The sequence below is a fragment of the Ambystoma mexicanum genome, chromosome 3q, assembly GCF_040938575.1.
Source record: "Ambystoma mexicanum isolate Mex_15411 chromosome 3q, UKY_AmexF1_1, whole genome shotgun sequence".
NCBI lineage: Eukaryota > Metazoa > Chordata > Amphibia > Caudata > Ambystomatidae > Ambystoma > Ambystoma mexicanum.
Window position 1 is genome coordinate 97707555 of NC_090926.1, and position 16524 is coordinate 97724078.

Genomic DNA, 16524 nt, shown 5'->3' on the forward strand with positions numbered 1-16524 from the left:
CTCAATTGTGTGCAGATGGCTGAATAAAAAAGTCATCAACGTCAACGCTCAATACAACGCAGAGAGGGAATCCTCCGACGAAGAAGGAAGGCCCACGGTAATAATGGTAAACAGCCCACGAGCCAGGAGAGAAAAGCCCCACTGTGCCATCAAAATAAATGGTTTGGAAACGAGAGTCATGGCGGACTCAGGCTCAGACTTAACGATCTTGCCGCTTCTAACATACAAAGAGATGATGGGCACAGAAACAGTCCAAGTCCTCAGCACCCCTCACAAGCCCACAGTGTTTGGAGGTGCATCCATCGACCTACTAGGGTACAGCAAAGGAAAAGTGGTTTTTAAAGGGAGAGAAACCACTACAAGAATATACTTCAGTTAAGAAGGCCCAGCAGTCTTAGGTTGGGACGATCAGGTAAAACTCAAAATCAAGCTCGACCCCAGCACAGAGGACCAAGTGCTGACAGTCAGTACAAGAGGAGCACCGGTTGTCAAGGAAGACTATCCAAAGCTGTTCTCGGAAGGTCCTGGACATATTAAAGGTTTTGTCCATAAAATACTACTCAAGGCAAATGCGATCCCTGTCAAGCACAAAGTAAGGCCAGTACCAGCGACCGCCAGAGACACGCTCAGAAACCAACTCGACAGAATGGTGAAGGAAAGCACCATTGAAGAAATCGAGGCATCAGAGTGGTTGAGCCCTGTCGTCCTCATTAAAAAACAAAATTCACAAGATTTGAGGGTATGCATTGATCTCTGCAGTCTCAACCTGGAAGTAATATCATACAGCTACCCCCTGCCAAGCATTAACTAACTAATTCTCATGATGAAAGAGGCCAGAGTATTCTCCAAGCTGGACATGAGGGATGCTTACCACCAAATTCAGTTGCACAAAGACTCCAAGCTATCGAACGCATTTATTACGCTGTTTGGCACCTACCAGTTCACAAAGATGCCCTTTGGCTTATCAACTGCGGCCTCAACGTTTCAACGCATGATGGACGTACTACTGCGTGGCGTAAAGAATGTGTCCTATTTCCATGACGATATCCTGGTGTACGCTGCAGATGAACAAACACATGATGCCAGCCTGAGGAAGGTCCTCACCAAACTGCAAGTAGCCGGAGTAAAGCTAAGGTATGAGAAATGCGTATTGAAAGCATGTGAAGTTGAATATTTGGTGTACAAGATTTCACCACATGGCATAAGCCCCAAACAAAACCTGCTGCAAGCGGTAATCAAAGCTCCTGAGCCAACAAATAAGGATGAAGTGAGGTAATTCCTACGACTAGCAGAATATTATGCTAAATTCATCCCCAGGTTTTCGGAAACTTTGGCGCCGCTGCGAGATTTACTCAAAAAGGGAAATTAATTCATATGGCAAGAAGCCCAGAAGAAAACGGTTGAAAGTATCAAACGACACATAGTGGAAGCACTGTGCCTGCAACCGTTCAATCCAGATTGGTGTATAGTCATCACCACTGATGCCAGTGCGTGTGGATTAGGAGCTGTCCTCACCCAAAGGAAAGGAGATGCTGAACACGTAGTTGTATTTGCCTCTAAAGCCCTATCCACGGCTGAACAAAATTACTGCACAGTGGAGAAAGAAATGTTGGTGTGTGCATGGGCAGTCGAACATTTCAGAACGTACGTATGGGACACAAAATTTAAATTAGCCACTAATCACAAGCCCCTCATTCACATGCTCAGTCCAGGAGATACAAAAGTGTTGACACCCAGATTGGCACGCATAGCAGCCAAGATGCAAGAATACACCTTCGAGATACACCACATAGCAGGATGGAAAAATGTGCAAGCCGACTGCATGTCAAGATTACCCAAAGACAAAAACAAAGCTACCACCTTGCTGCAGGAGGAATGCATAGTAACGTCCATCCTAGACCTCAAGGTCCCAGACTACCTGGAGCTGAGTGAAAGACATTGGAAGGAAGAAGATGGGAACGACCCCATCATGGTGCGGATCAGAGAATGGATCAGAAATGGATGGCCAGAGGACAGGTCAGTGCCAGAAGGAATGAGGCCGTACTGGAAAGTGGCAGAGGAAGTTTCAGGGGCGGATGGACTGATTATGAAAAACCACCAAGTGATACCACCTACGGGGATGATGAAATTCATTCTGTGCACAGCCCATGCAGGGCATCTAGGGAACACCATGACGCGACGAAGTATCGAAATGGTGGCGGATACGCTTGCACCGTTAAAGAGGAAATCATATAAACAGAATACCAAATATAATCTTTGGTTTTCCCCAGTTACAATCCCTTAAGAGTACTACTCTGAAACTCTTCTACATTTGGAAAGCCAAACTAACTGGGTCCACATTATCTGCATATAAGACGGCAGCCAGATTTTATAAAGCAGCCATTTTGGAAGCAAAAAAAAGGTTTTTAACAAAAGGATCAGGAATGCCCAGTCTGATACTAGGGAGACATTTAAAATCTTAAGAGAACATGAAACAATGAATATGGTGGACTCCGAGCGATTGGTCAAGGATAAGACCTGGTGTTCAGGAATCCAGCAGGCTATGCATGAGAAACTGAGCAGGGTTCGGGCAGATATTGACTGAAACAATCTACTTTATCTGGTGCCGGCAATCAGAACTTAGATTGGGTCCTTGAGAGATGCCCTTCTATTCCCATCTTTAACTTTAATACCATCTCAGTTGATGAATTGGAACTGATTCCAAATCAATTAAAGGCCACTAAATGCAAGAATGATATGTCAGCGACCATGATTATCAAAACCTTTTCTCCTACTCTATTGGCATCTATCTGTACATTTATCAGTACTTCCTTGGAGATGGTAGTCGTCCCACAAATCTTAAAAAAGGCTTGGGTCACATCAATATTTAAAAAAAACAGGTCTTTCCACTGATATTCTTAATAACTTTAGGCCTATCACAAACACACCGTTCCTCCTGAAAATCTTAGATCAGGTGGCCTATCGACAGATATCGAAGCATGTGAAGGAATATCCCATTCTTAATGACGTTCAGTCAGGTTTTAGGACCAGATTTGGCACAGAGTCAGCACACCTAGAACTTAAATCTTAACTATTTCATCGTATGGACAATGGGGAGGCCGCCCTTCTTATGCTGTTAGATTTATCAGCAGCATTCAACCTTGTAGAGCTTCACATCTTAGCCACCAGGTTGGGTGAGGTTGCTAACTTCTCCCCTGAGGTGACTCACTGGATGCTGTCTTTTCTTAGCAACTGAGAGAGTTGTGTATTCGGTCTGGAAGCAGAGGCGACACCCATTAATGTCAGCTTTGGGGTGCATCAGGGCTCTTGCACCTCGCCTTGCTTATATAACCTCTTCACTGTTCCGTTCTTTGTTATGTTAGCACATGAGGGGGTTATTTTTATGAACAACGCAGATGATACACAGTGTATCATCCCTCTCTCTGGCAACCATGACCTGGATGAAGTATTGACTAATAAAACCTACCAGTTTATTGAGTCATGGATGGGTCAGAACAAACTAGCCTTGAACAGAGGGAGGGAAGACTGAGATTTTAGTTGTTGGTTCGCCAAATATGTTACGAAAATTGGGTACAGCATACGAATGCTTCCATGTAGGAGATGTAAAAATATGTCCTCTTAAGAAAGTAAAGACGTTGGGAGTCGTGCTAGACCAACATCTTACCATGAAGCCTCATGTCTCTACTATTGTCTCATCATGTGCCTATTATAATAGACTCCTGGCCCAACTTAGATAGGCCAATGCAGAGACGATAGCAAGGGCAATCATAGGAGCCAAGACTGATTATTGCTTGAGTCTCTTGATTGGAATAAATAAGTCTATCCATAAGAAACTGCAAGTGATCCAAAATGGAGCAGTAAGGTTGGTATTAGGACTCTCTCGCAGAGACCATGTAACTACAGCGAGACGCTCACTTCATTGGCTTCCGTTGGAATCCAGAATTCAGTTTCGAGTCCTAGTTATAACCCAAAAGTGCAGGCAGCGTAAGATGCTGGCATATCTGTAAACCCTACTCACCAAAAAAAAACATGGTAGATTGCTGAGATCAAATAATGTGGATGTGTTGTTGACTCGGGGGGCGTGGCTAACTAGCCATGGACTAGGACGTGCTTTCGTGCTGAGCTCCTGTTGATCCGACATTCATCACAGAAATTATGCTTTAAAAATGATGCACACTAGATAGGCAACGATTGGAGAGCCCTATAACAGAAGCAGGGGTGGGGGAAGCTATAGGAGCATTGAAAGGACACAAAACCCCAGGTCCGGATGGGCTAAGTAATGCATACTATAAAACTTTTAGAACCACCCTCATAAGGCCCCTAACCTGTCTCTTTAATTTCATTAGAGATAAAGGATGCAAATCTAGGGATATGGGCCTGGCAACCACAATATTATTGTTAAAACCAGATAGGCACCGACTAGATTGTGCAAGTTACCGGCCGATCTCTTTACTAAATGGTGACGCAAAACTTTACTCTATGGTATTGGCCCGGAGATTAGCATTGATACTCCCCGAATTAATTCACCCCGATCAAGCGGGATTTGTGCAGGGGCGGCACACGTATGATAATATCCACAGAGCTATTAATACGATAAATTGGAGACGAAGAATGTGCCAGAAATTCTCGATAGTAGCCTTGGATGCCTCCAGGGCGTTCGATAGTTTGCACTGGGGCTTCTTACACTTAACTCTTGAAAAATTCAGATGTGGTCCAATATTTACACGGATGGTATTGGCCAATTTCACAAGTCCATCTACTAGATTAATGGTTAATGGTAAACTCACTGGTATTATTCCCATTCGGAGAGGCACAAGACAGGGGTGCGCGTTGTCACCCCTGATTTTTGCCATGGCTATGGAACCGTTCACATACAAGGTTCGTAATCATCCGGGATTCAAGGGGGTTGAAGGTGGTACTGCAGGCCCACAGAAAATAGTGCTCTACGCAGATGATATTCTCCTATTTCTCCAAAATACTGCACATTCTCTACCAGCAGCGATGCAATTATTGGGGGATTTCGCTAGGGTCTCGGGATTCCACATTAATTATCCCAAATCCAAAGCTCTCAACATTACAGAGGAACCGGAGCAAATTCCAGTCTAGGAAAGGCAATACCCTCTTACGTGGGAACACAAGGCAGTAAAGTACTTAGGGATACACTTAACCCCCAAATATGACAGGTTATACAGAGCTAATATCCCGGGCCACCTGAAATCACTGGTAGGGGAATTAAAGCAGTGGCAATTGCAGGAGTTGTCTTGGCTGGCACGCATTACAGCAGTCAAGATGACCATGCTTCCTAAATTTCTATACGTAGTAGGTGCCCTACCAATAAGAATCCCAAACCCAGCAATCCAAACATTGCAGAAGGAAGTGATGAATTTTATTTGGAAAGGGAAAAAACCGAGAGTCCGCAAGAAAGTATTATTTAGACCACAGGTACTGGGGGGTTTGGGAGTCCCAGATTTCCGTAATTATCTATGGGCAGCTCAGGTAGCTCCTATGCTGCAATGGACGGCGAGGGAATCTCCAAATCAGTGGGTCACTCTTGAGAGTTCGGTGACCACAATACCACTTGGGAATCTTGGTTTCTTAGCTGCATGGCATAGGGAGAAACGGGGCCAACTATTAGAATCTACTAGAGCTACCTTGTGGTATTGGGATAAGGTTTTGAGAAACAAGAAAATCAAGGGGGGGGGGACCTCTCAGACCAATAGCTTATAACCCGAAATTTTCCCCTGGAATGCAGGCTAACCTTTGGGCTAATTGGGGGCGTAGAGAAAATAGTATGACCCTAAGAGACCTTTACGTGGATGGGACTCCTTTGTCATTTTAGGAATATAAAACAAAATTTAATATACCAGAGCGGGAACGCTACCATTATGCTCAACTCAGACATTGGGTCTCAAACACGAAGGTGAGAGAAGGGGCAAACAGAAACCCCACTGGGGCGGAACTAACGATACCAGTAGGCCAACCTGACAAGGGAATAACTAGACTATACCGCCTGGTGGGGGAATGGGAGCTGGAGGGAAATCTTAGCTATATGCAGAAATGGGAGGCCGACCTGGGGAGATCAATTGATGGAGACACATGGGGCCGCATTTGGCACAGGTCTGTGAAAAGCTCCAAATGTAACTTGATTAAGGAAGCAGCATACAAGCTTTGTCTCCGGTGGTACATGACCCCTGCGCGCATGCATGCCATCAACTCAGAGTACCCAGCGACGTGCTGGAGGAACTGTGGACAACCTGGAAACCTTGTTCATATGTGGTGGTCCTGTCCACTAACAAAAACCTACTGGAAAGAGATCTTGAGTCACATTAAAGATATAACAGGCGTGGAGCTCCCCTTCGACCCGTTGGTGGTGCTCCTGGGGGAAACAGTGGAGGGATGTTATGCTAGCTCAGGACCGACGGCCGCCCTAATCACACACATGCTGAGTGCTGCTAGAATCACTATCGCACAGTTGTGGAAGAAAAAAGAAGGGCCAATAGTGGCTATGTGGTGGGTACGGTTGTGGAAGGTAATGGCCATGGAAAAAGTGACAGCAATAGCCTACGGCTCTTATTCAAAATACTTGAACACTTGGCTACCACTACACGAATTTATGAATGACAAGGAGCAGATGTACTTTAAGCCCAGACTACTCGGCGCAATAACTGTTATCTGATGAACTGAAAGACCAAGATGATATGATCCTCTTGAATGAAACTCAGGACAGAATAGCACACTTTTTCACCTTTTAGGTTTAAAGGAGGTGGGAGGTTTGAGGGGGGTTGGGAAATTGTTTTTTTGTTTCTTTACTCATGAGCAATGGCACCGACTAGTACTGAAGATCCATAAGTGGGTAAGGAAGAACTGACACGTATGAAGTAATACATATCTGTTTTGATTGTTCTCCGATGTCTTTAAGTTTATATTGCTCCAAAAAACTTAAATAAAGTTGTTTAAAAAAAAATGATGCGCGCCTGGAAACTGAAGGAACAGGCGTTGGAACACATGCACTGCAAGAATCCTGAAAAGCAAGTCATTCGTGGCTGCAGATTGGAAGATAAAGAGACTTTGTAAGGAGCGGCCGTGTCGATAAATTGTTGCCAAGATGGCGGACAACAAAGGGAGTGTTGTTGCAGCCTGGATGTGTAACGAATCCTCCTGAATTACACGGAGCGTGAGGAAGACGGCTGCCAGCGGCAACGTATTGCACTCCTGCTTGGTACTGTAATAACAAGTCGGCGCTCCCGTGCCCGACTGAATGTAGCAGCCGGAGATTGCTACAATAACAACAAAAAGCTCTGCGTGGTAGCGCGGCTCTCAGCCATACACAAAGGCAACAAAAGGTATCGCTCGTGAAAGGCTACAATAGCAGCAGATGAACGCGGTATGCAGGCGCAGCTCCCAGCCGCTTACAAAGGCAGTCGGGCTTGGAGAATGCGGAGATGTGCAACATGAAGAGCAAGCAGTGGAGAGAGAGAGGAGGAAGACACCGATAGAGAGGTGCATGTGCCTGTGGGCAGCACAGCCCTGAGCGCGGATGACGGCAGTGGTTCGTATTTGCACAGAATACACGAAACCGTGCCCCGAAGCTGAAGCGAGCGGTGCAAGATCCCAAATCGAATGCTTGGACATATGGAGCGCCCGTAAATGGTTACAATAGCAACATATAAACGCTGTATACAAGCGCGGCTCTCAGCTGCTCACAAAGGCAGCTAAGCTTGAAGATCGCTAAGACCTGCGGCAGGAGGAGTGGGCAGCGGTGAGAGAGAGGAGGAAGACACTGATAGAGAGCTGCATGGGATTGTAGGCAGCAAAGCCCTGAATGCTGATAACAGAAGTGGTTCATCAATACACGGAACACACAAAACGGTGACCCGATGCTGAAAACAATGAAGCAGGATGCTAGATTGAGTTCCCCTGCATGACGGCAACGCACTGTGAGCGCGAAGGGGTGCGCTGACTGAATCGAGATGCAGCCGAAGTCAGTGCCACCTAGTACGGAAGCAACAATGAATCGGGCGCAGTGTAAGCTTGCCCTGCCGTATCAAGCACCTGGGAACTAACCCCTTCCACTGTGGGTCATTTGGGAAATGCAAAGTTGCTGGGCTGTACAATGACACTGTGACTGTGGAGTAAGGCCATGCGAAACACAGGGTGGAACAAGCACACGAGGTGAGAAGATGGCCTGTCATTTACGAACTGATGCATCAATGTAAGCTTTAACAGAGGTTGGGATCTGCAGAATGTACATGGAGTCCAAGTTGACACGTTGCTAGCAAAGGGAAAGAGTGGAGTGTGAGCACGGGCCCCGGAAATACGCTATTGAAATACTACCCGGAGGAGAGAAGTGGGAGGACACAGCCCACTCTCAGCTCGGTCTTGCGGGCCGCCTTGCAGACCCCTCCGACCCCAATGCAAAAAACAGGAGAAGCATCTGGAGATGACGCTCCCGAGGGAGAAAACCAACAAGTCCTAATGGCTATAACAGATCTAAGTACTAAGTGGGGCACGGCAATGGCAGAATTGCGAACAGCCCTGGAGAACAAAATAGATGCCGTAGGAATTGAAGTTACCCTGCTGCGACAGGACGTCAGAGCGCTGGCAGAAAGAACTAGTGGCCTGGAAAGCGCAGTAACGTAAGCGCAGTAACTGACGTAAGCACGAACAATGTGAAGGAGCTCCATGTACTCAAACAACAGGTTGCCAACCTTGAAAACAGAGTCGAGGAAGCAGAAGGATGGGCGAGACGGAACAACATCCGGGTGGTCGGCCTGCCAGAAGGAGAAAAGGGCCAAGACCCCACGGACTACGTGGAGAACATGATCCTGCAAGAGGTGGGAGCGGACAAACTCTCACAGGGGTTCACAGTAGAGCGGTCACACCGAGCCCTGATGAGGAAACCACGGCCGGGAGCTTCTCCGCGGCTGATCATTGCGATCTGGACTGCACCGTTGGGGCCATGGGGGATCTTAAAATAATCACGTGGAATGTCAGGGGACCTAACATTTATCTAAAAAGGAATAAGGTCATGTTGTACCTGCACAGGCAAAAGATAGACATTGCACTGTTGCAGGAGACACATCTGACACAGGAAAAGATGGAGATGGTTGTGAAGAAATGGAAAGGGATTGTGGTGGGCTCGACATACTCTGCTTATGCTAGAGGATTACTCATCTGGGTTGCGCCACATGTCCCGTTCCAACTAATACAAGAAGTGGCGGAAAAGGATGGGAGGATGGTCATACTGAGGGGATTAGTGGAGAATAAGGAGATACGCATAGTAAATACATATGCCCCCAACCAGAGCATGGCAGCGTATTTCAGAACTCTGTGCACCAACCTTAGTATGTGTATGGGTAGTGCAGTGATCTGGGGTGGGGATTTTAACTGTGTATTGAACCCCAGGGTAGATAGATCAGATAGCAAAATGGATAGACCCGCCCCAGCGGCTAAGCACTGCAGACACTACTAGACGACTTTGGTCTGGCAGATGTGGAGAACGAAATACCCCCGAGAAAGGCAATATTCACACTACTCCACCCTGCAGCAGCTACATACAAGGCTGGACTATATCTTTGCTACACCGGAGGTAATAACAGAGATTACTCAGGTAGAATATAAAGCGAGGGTCCTCTCGCCCCTGGTCCTCGTGTGGCAATATTGCCTCTCGGAAGCACAGATTCCGACATGGCACCTCCGAGCAGAGGCACTCAAGGACCCTGTTTTTAGAGAGGACATAAGGGAGGAGATTACAAACTATTTCGAGACGAATACGGGTAGCGTTGACTCTGCCAGTACATTATTGGAAGCCTTCAAGGTGGTGATGAGAGGGGTGGCCATAACAAAATCAAAAGGCCTGCATGGTGGGGTTTTGGCTGACCTACAAAGAACAGAAAATGAACTAGAAAGGGCATTAAAGGGAGGAAGTGTAGACATGGAGTTGGTACTTAAGCTACAGCAGAAATGTGAGGAACAATGGGAAAGACCGTGCAACCTCAACTACAAAAAATATATAGAGAGACAGCATGCGGGAGGAGATAAAACAGGACGGCTTTTGGCATGGTTATACAAGAGTGAAACTCCCAGGCCCACGATCAGAACGATAATGAGAGAAGATGGTAGTGTAGTGGACACCCAAGAGGGAGTTAATCAGGAGTTTGCGGATTATTATAAATTGCTATATGGGGATGAAGAGGGAAGTAGCCATGGGGAGATAACGGAAACATTGGAAGACATAGGACTGCCTATGATAAGTGTTGAGGAAAGAGAGGAGCTGGCTGCACCGATTACTCTGGAGGAGTTAGAAGAAGTGGTGAGGCAGCTGCCTACTAGTAAGACTCCGGGGGCGGACGGGTTCCCAAGCGAATTTTATAAAGTATATGGGGAGGAAGTGCTCCCCCCAATGTTAGAAATGCTAAATGAAGCGTTCGAGGTGGGACGGTTGCCGGAGTCACTTAGAGAGGCGATTATAATACCGCTTCCCAAACCCAACAAGCCTGGGCATAGCTGTGGCTCATACAGACCTTTGTCAATGTTGAACCAAGACAGCAAGATACTGACGGCTGTCTTGGAAAATAGATTGCGAAGAGTTATTGGCAAACTCATACACCCCGACCAGACGGGCTATGTCCCGAATAGAAATATAACTCATAATCATAGACGACTCCAACGGGTTGTTGAATGGGGAAGTAAGAATGAGGGGGAAATGGCAATTGTGTCCTTGGACGCGGTAAAGGCGTTTGATTCGGTCAAGTGGCCGTGGCTGCCAGCGGCCCTGGCGGGATACGGAATGGGACCTGAATACATAAGGTGGGCGAAGATGCTATATAGTGAACCGCTGGCTAGAGTTAGAACAGGATCAGTGATATCTGAGAGATGGCAACTCAGTAGAGGCACCAGACAAGGGTGCCCATGGTCCCCAATGCTTTATATACTAGCCCTGGAGTCTCTAGCAATATACCTTAGACAACAATACAATATTATAGGTATCGAAGTGGGGAGGATTGACAATTGATCTCCTTAAATGCGGATGATTTGTTGCTGTAACTGAGGCACCCGGAGGAAAATCTCCAGTACATCCTGGAGGTGATGGAGAGATATGCGGGGCTGTCTGGGATAGCGGTGAATCCTCAAAAGTCTAGTATTTTCCCACTAGGCAACTATAAGGGAACCCCTGTGAGATGGTTACCGGTGTTACAAATACCATGGGCGGTTAGTACATTCTGGTACCTTGGGATAGACGTGTACCATACGGTTGAAGAGGAACATAGGCACAATACCGAGGTGGCCATTGCGAAAATCGAGAAGTGTATGAAATTCTGGGTGAAGTTGCCCTTGGCAATGATGGGACGAAGTGCAATGCTGAAGATGGTGGTCCTACCTAGGCTCCTGCATTATTTTGGGAATATTCCATACATGATACCTAAGAAGTTTTTTGCTAAACTGAACAGCATGTGTAGGGATTTTCTGTGGCATGGTACCCGGAATAGAGTGGCGCTATGGAAGCTTCAGAACTTTTATGAAAAAGGGGGAATAAAATTGCCTAATTATGAAGTTTATTATGTAGCGAGCCAGCTGCAATATGTTGCCAAATGGGTCTCAGATGAAGCGACCCCCGAATCCAGGTTGTTCGGACATGATTGTGCCCCATTTTATTTTAAAGAGATGATCTGGCTGCCCAAGACAGAAATGAGAGAGCGCCCTAGGATGATGGTGCTTGGGTGGAAGATGTGGTGCCGGGCATGCCGGATGATGGAGAACCCATTCCCATGCTCCCCGCAGATACCACTAGTTGCACTGGTAGGGGAAGTTAAGCAGCTGAGGATGACAATCAGGAACCACTGGGAATTGGTGGGGCTGGTAACGTTAGGAGATATCTGGCGAGAGGGGACTATTACAGATTTTGAAGTGCTGGGGAGGAAAAGGGGTTACACACGGGCCAGTATATCACACATCACAAAATGGTGCAGAGAATCAGGAAAACATGGCCCGAAACAGTACTGGAAGAAGAACCAGATGCTATCATAGATGCAATATATGATATATCGGAGGGGGGGGCATGAGATCTCCAGACTGTACAAGATGGTGATGTCTAAAGTTGGGAAGGATCTAACACAATTGAGAATGGATTGGGAAGCGGAAGTAGGAGCCCGGATTGAGGATGGGATGTGGTAACGTGCCCTGGGGTATCACAAAAAGGTGTCAAGGAATGCGAGGCTGAAACAGATACAACTGTATATTACACACAGGGCATATATGACACCTCAGAGGATATCAGGTTTGAAAATGCTGGACGACAAGCATGCCCCAAATGTGACGAAGAAAAGGCAGACATGGTACACATGTTTTGGTCATGCCCAGTAATTGAGCGTTTCTGGGGTGAAGTGGCACAGAAACTAGCGGAAAAGGGGGTCAAGATCATCATAGACACAGCCTGGGCCTGCTTGCTAGGGGGGTTCCCCAGATCGCAGAAACTTAAGCATGTTGGTAAATTAAAAAATCTAGCGTATGTGCTGGCAAAAAGAAGGATTGCCATGGGATGGAAGACATGTCACAGGCCATGGGTGGAGGTGTGGTGGAAAGAGTTGCAGAAATGGGTGCAGGCAGAAACCATGGTATGGCAAGAGGCAAGCAATGTAGGGGGAGAGGAGGAGGCGGGAACCCTGTTGACATGGAAATCATTAATAGCGGAATTGTTTGGAACAATACAAGACCTGACAGAATCCACGGAAAATGAGACCCCACCACGTGCAGCAGATACAGAGGGAGTGGAATAAAGAAGCTCATAAAGGGTGGTTGGAGGGGGGAAGCAGTGACCGGAATTAAGCAATGGACAATTGAATTGTTGATATATGCCCTGCGTGTTTGGTTTGTATTTTTTGTTTGGTTGAATAAAATCAATAACATCTTTTTTTTTTTTAAATGTGTTGTTGACACCTAGATGCAGAACTGAGAAGGCTCTAAAGGGAGCCTTCTATGAGATCGCTCCCAGGCTACGTAATGATCTGCCAAGGGATGTGAGAACCATAGAATCTACGGATATGTTCAAAAAGAGGCTAAAGACTCTATTGTTTGCTTAGATCTCTTTCATAGATTCTGATCATTGCACCGTTCTTTCCTATATTCTTGACTGAGTCAGCACTCTTTTTGTGCTTTTGTTGGGAGTTAGTCTGCGCCCTAAAGCCTATGGGTAATCAAACACAAGTGAACAGGGTCAGGGAAAACCACCCTACCAGATCAGTGTGAACAATTTACACAATTCAACAAACACTTCTCGGTTGATTCATCAATCATTTTTAGTCATAGAAAGGACATTATTGTCTGAAGTTAAGACACATCACAGAAAACTCATTGGATATAAGTGTGAAACAGTAAGTGATACAAGCCCCCCCCTTCACATGGGCCCTGGAGAAAAGTGGGAATTTTCCAATTTTGCCACATTGAACACTATCCATGTCTAAACAAGTAAACACATTAGCCTCGTACACTTCCTACACCTCCAAACTCATTTCCCTCAGCCGTAAATTCCTCTCAGCCAACAACTGTGTTACTCTAGCCAGAGCACTCATACTGTCTAAGCTAGACTATTGTAATATCCTATTCCTTGGCACTTCCAAAGCCAACATAGCCAAACTTCAACTCATGCAGAACAAAGCCCTCAGAGCAGCTCTAGGCATCAAAAAATCTGAACATATCTCTAACACCAGAAGAGACCACCACTGGCTCCCCATCCAAGCCAGAATTCTATTTAAAACCATGAGCATCACCCACAAATGCAGGGCTAACAACGCTCCCAAATACCTCAACAACACAGTCACAAGGAAGCCCCAGACTAGACTTCTCAGGTCCAACAAAAATGCATACCTTGAAACCCCCAGATACAAAAGAGAGAAAGCAGGGGGTAGTAGCTTCAAAACACTGGCCCCCAGACATTGGAATGCGCTACCTACCCACATTATGAATGAAACCACCTTCCCTAAATTCAAAAGCTTCCTGAAGACTTGGCTCTTCAATAAGTTCTAACTGAACCAGAGCACTAATCCCCTCCAATTAACTGTTTATACCTGACTGCTTTGTATATTATTGTATATTATTGATTCCTGACTGCTTTGTATATTATTGTATATTATTGATTGCTATTCCTGTGGACCTCTGTGTTCTTTCTAAGATTGCATTCTCCCATTGTCTGTAACTACGCCGTGATACCCCCCGGTCTGGGCGTATAACAAATGTAATAAAATAAAATAAATAAAAATAAATTGCAGGATCTTCTAACTAAAGTTTACCAAATAGTTTATTCTTGGCAAATAAAATCCGCTAACTGAAACAGTAAATATGCTGCCATTAGCACTGTAATCAAGATGTCGCTAGCCAGAGCATCTTTTTTACAAGCTTACATGCCTGAGGATACCATAGAAATGCATCCCAGAGAATGCACCAGGGACCAGGCGTATATGGACATGTATGTGGATCCCATAGAAATGCACCATGGTCCATGTGTCTCTGGGCACGTCTGAGGATCCCATAGAAATGGACCAGGGTCCATGTGTCTCTGGGCATGTCTGAGGATCCCACAGAAATGCACCGGGGTCCAGGTGTATATGGACATGTCTGAAGATCCCATAGAAATGCACCAGGGTCCAGGTGTATATGGACATGTCTGAGGATCCCATAGAAATGCACCATGGTCCATGTGTCTATGGGCATGTCTGAGGATCCCATAGAAATGCACCAGGGTCCATGTGTCTCTGGGAATGTCTGAGGATCCCATAGAAATGCACCAGGGTCCTTGAGTCTCTGGCCATGTCTGAATATCCCATAGAAATGCACCAGGGCCCATGTGCCTCTGGTTAGTAGTCAGGGGCCTCTTCTTAAGCTCCCTCTGGCATCTTTTTGTGATTAGGTGTTTTGTTGGCCGCTCACTCCACAATATGTGATATCCACTAGTGGAGAGTATTTGCAGCAAAGTCACAGACTATTGCGTTCTAAATTTGGTGTGACTACTTAGATGCATGGGTCAATGTGTTACTGCACCTACCACCCCAAACGGCATGTCACCTGACCACCACTCGCTTAACCTCGGTGGGCACGAGAGCCTAGTGGGCTCTTTCGATGCAGCCTCACCATATCATTACTTTTGAGGATGGCTAACGTTTGCCATCTTCTCTGGCCTCTTATTCCTCGTCATGGCCTTTCCCACTGGCTACACATGACCCCACTCCGCATTTCACCAGGAGTGGGTGATATCAGTTTGTTAGGAGTGGCAGATAGCTGTTATACAGCATTATTGCAAAATGGAAACGTCCATCCGATCTTAGTTGCACGCTGACACACTGTTCCTGCTTTGGCAAGTAACTGCGTTTCCTGATAGAGTTCATGCAAGAAGGGTCTCAACTGCACTGCAGCTACATCACACTTTCGTAGCAGACATATGACTGCACAAGGGTAGTGCTGATGCTGAAAGGCCTCTAAAGGTGGGACTAGGCAGGGGTGGACTGGGAAGCAAAAGAGGCCCTGGAAATAATGTTCAAAGTGGCCCCATTCTACACATTTTCAGCAGGCCCAACCCTTTTCCTATGGGAACATTTGAAAATACCACACAAAAGAGGCCCAGGGTGCAGAGCGCCCCGCAGTCACACTTACCTTCTTAATATTGTACATCCGAATCAAGACGCCTTTCCCTCTGTCATTCAGGATGGTCATCTTCTCAGCTAACTTATGCTGGTAGGTCGATGTGAGCGACATGCTGGACTGCTTTCAAGACTGCTGGGCCAGGAGTTCGATTTTAAAACTTATTGGAGGCCTCTCTCACTAGCACGAAACCTTCCAACCTGAAGAAATAACGACGTGTCCCCCCAAAAATAGAAGAGGAAGCGTCCTCACAGAGCCAGCTGTGCGGATTGGTGAATCGGTTCCCTGCTGCGCGCTGAGCTCATCACGTGTGCTTCCTCATTGGTGCTGGCGGATGGCGATAGACCACAAGGCTATCTGCACATTTCTGCTTCCTTTGTGAAACGTTCTGCTCGCACTCACCCAAGACGAAAAAGAAGCATGAAGTCAAAACTTCCTCTTTCTTGGTGTTTTTGCAAGTTTTCTTCTTAATGTGATACGCTGTCTGCACGGATCATCTCGATAAACCTTTTATCACTGCCCTCTCAGAGAGACGTAAAGTGCAACCCTGGGTGTTTTTCAACCCACCGTTCATCTATACCAATTAATGTCATTAACCATCAAAAGTCCACATTTTTACTCTATGCCTCTCTAACAACACTTTTTGTGAATTCCGTTCTCGAGTCCCTCCTTGAGCTCACTAAAATGTTGAGCACTGAGAAGTCTAGCTACTTCGCTCACCTTACATCGTCTCTTCGCCCTTACTCCTGCCAACTTGCCACCAGCCACCAAGCCAAGCCTGTCCCTTCTCAATCGTGTACTGTATCCACTTTCCTTGTTAGCTTTCCCTTTTGCTTCTATTCTAAGATCTGTATGTTCCATGACACCAGCCTTCTCTCCCTTCCTCCTCAAACC

At 46.3% G+C, this 16524-nt stretch overlaps 1 protein-coding gene across 1 annotated transcript in view; it reads right to left on the reverse strand.

The window, feature by feature from the left end:
• The window catches only part of NCKAP1L (NCK associated protein 1 like), a 2015530-nt gene extending 1999634 nt beyond the window's left edge, over nucleotides 1-15896 (reverse strand). Inside the window, exon 1 of the mRNA XM_069653209.1 lies at nucleotides 15643-15896. Within this exon, the coding sequence (XP_069509310.1) occupies nucleotides 15643-15744 (102 nt within the window). The 5' untranslated portion in view covers nucleotides 15745-15896. The remainder of the gene's footprint in view (nucleotides 1-15642) is intronic.
• Between the last annotated feature and the right edge of the window lie 628 nt (nucleotides 15897-16524).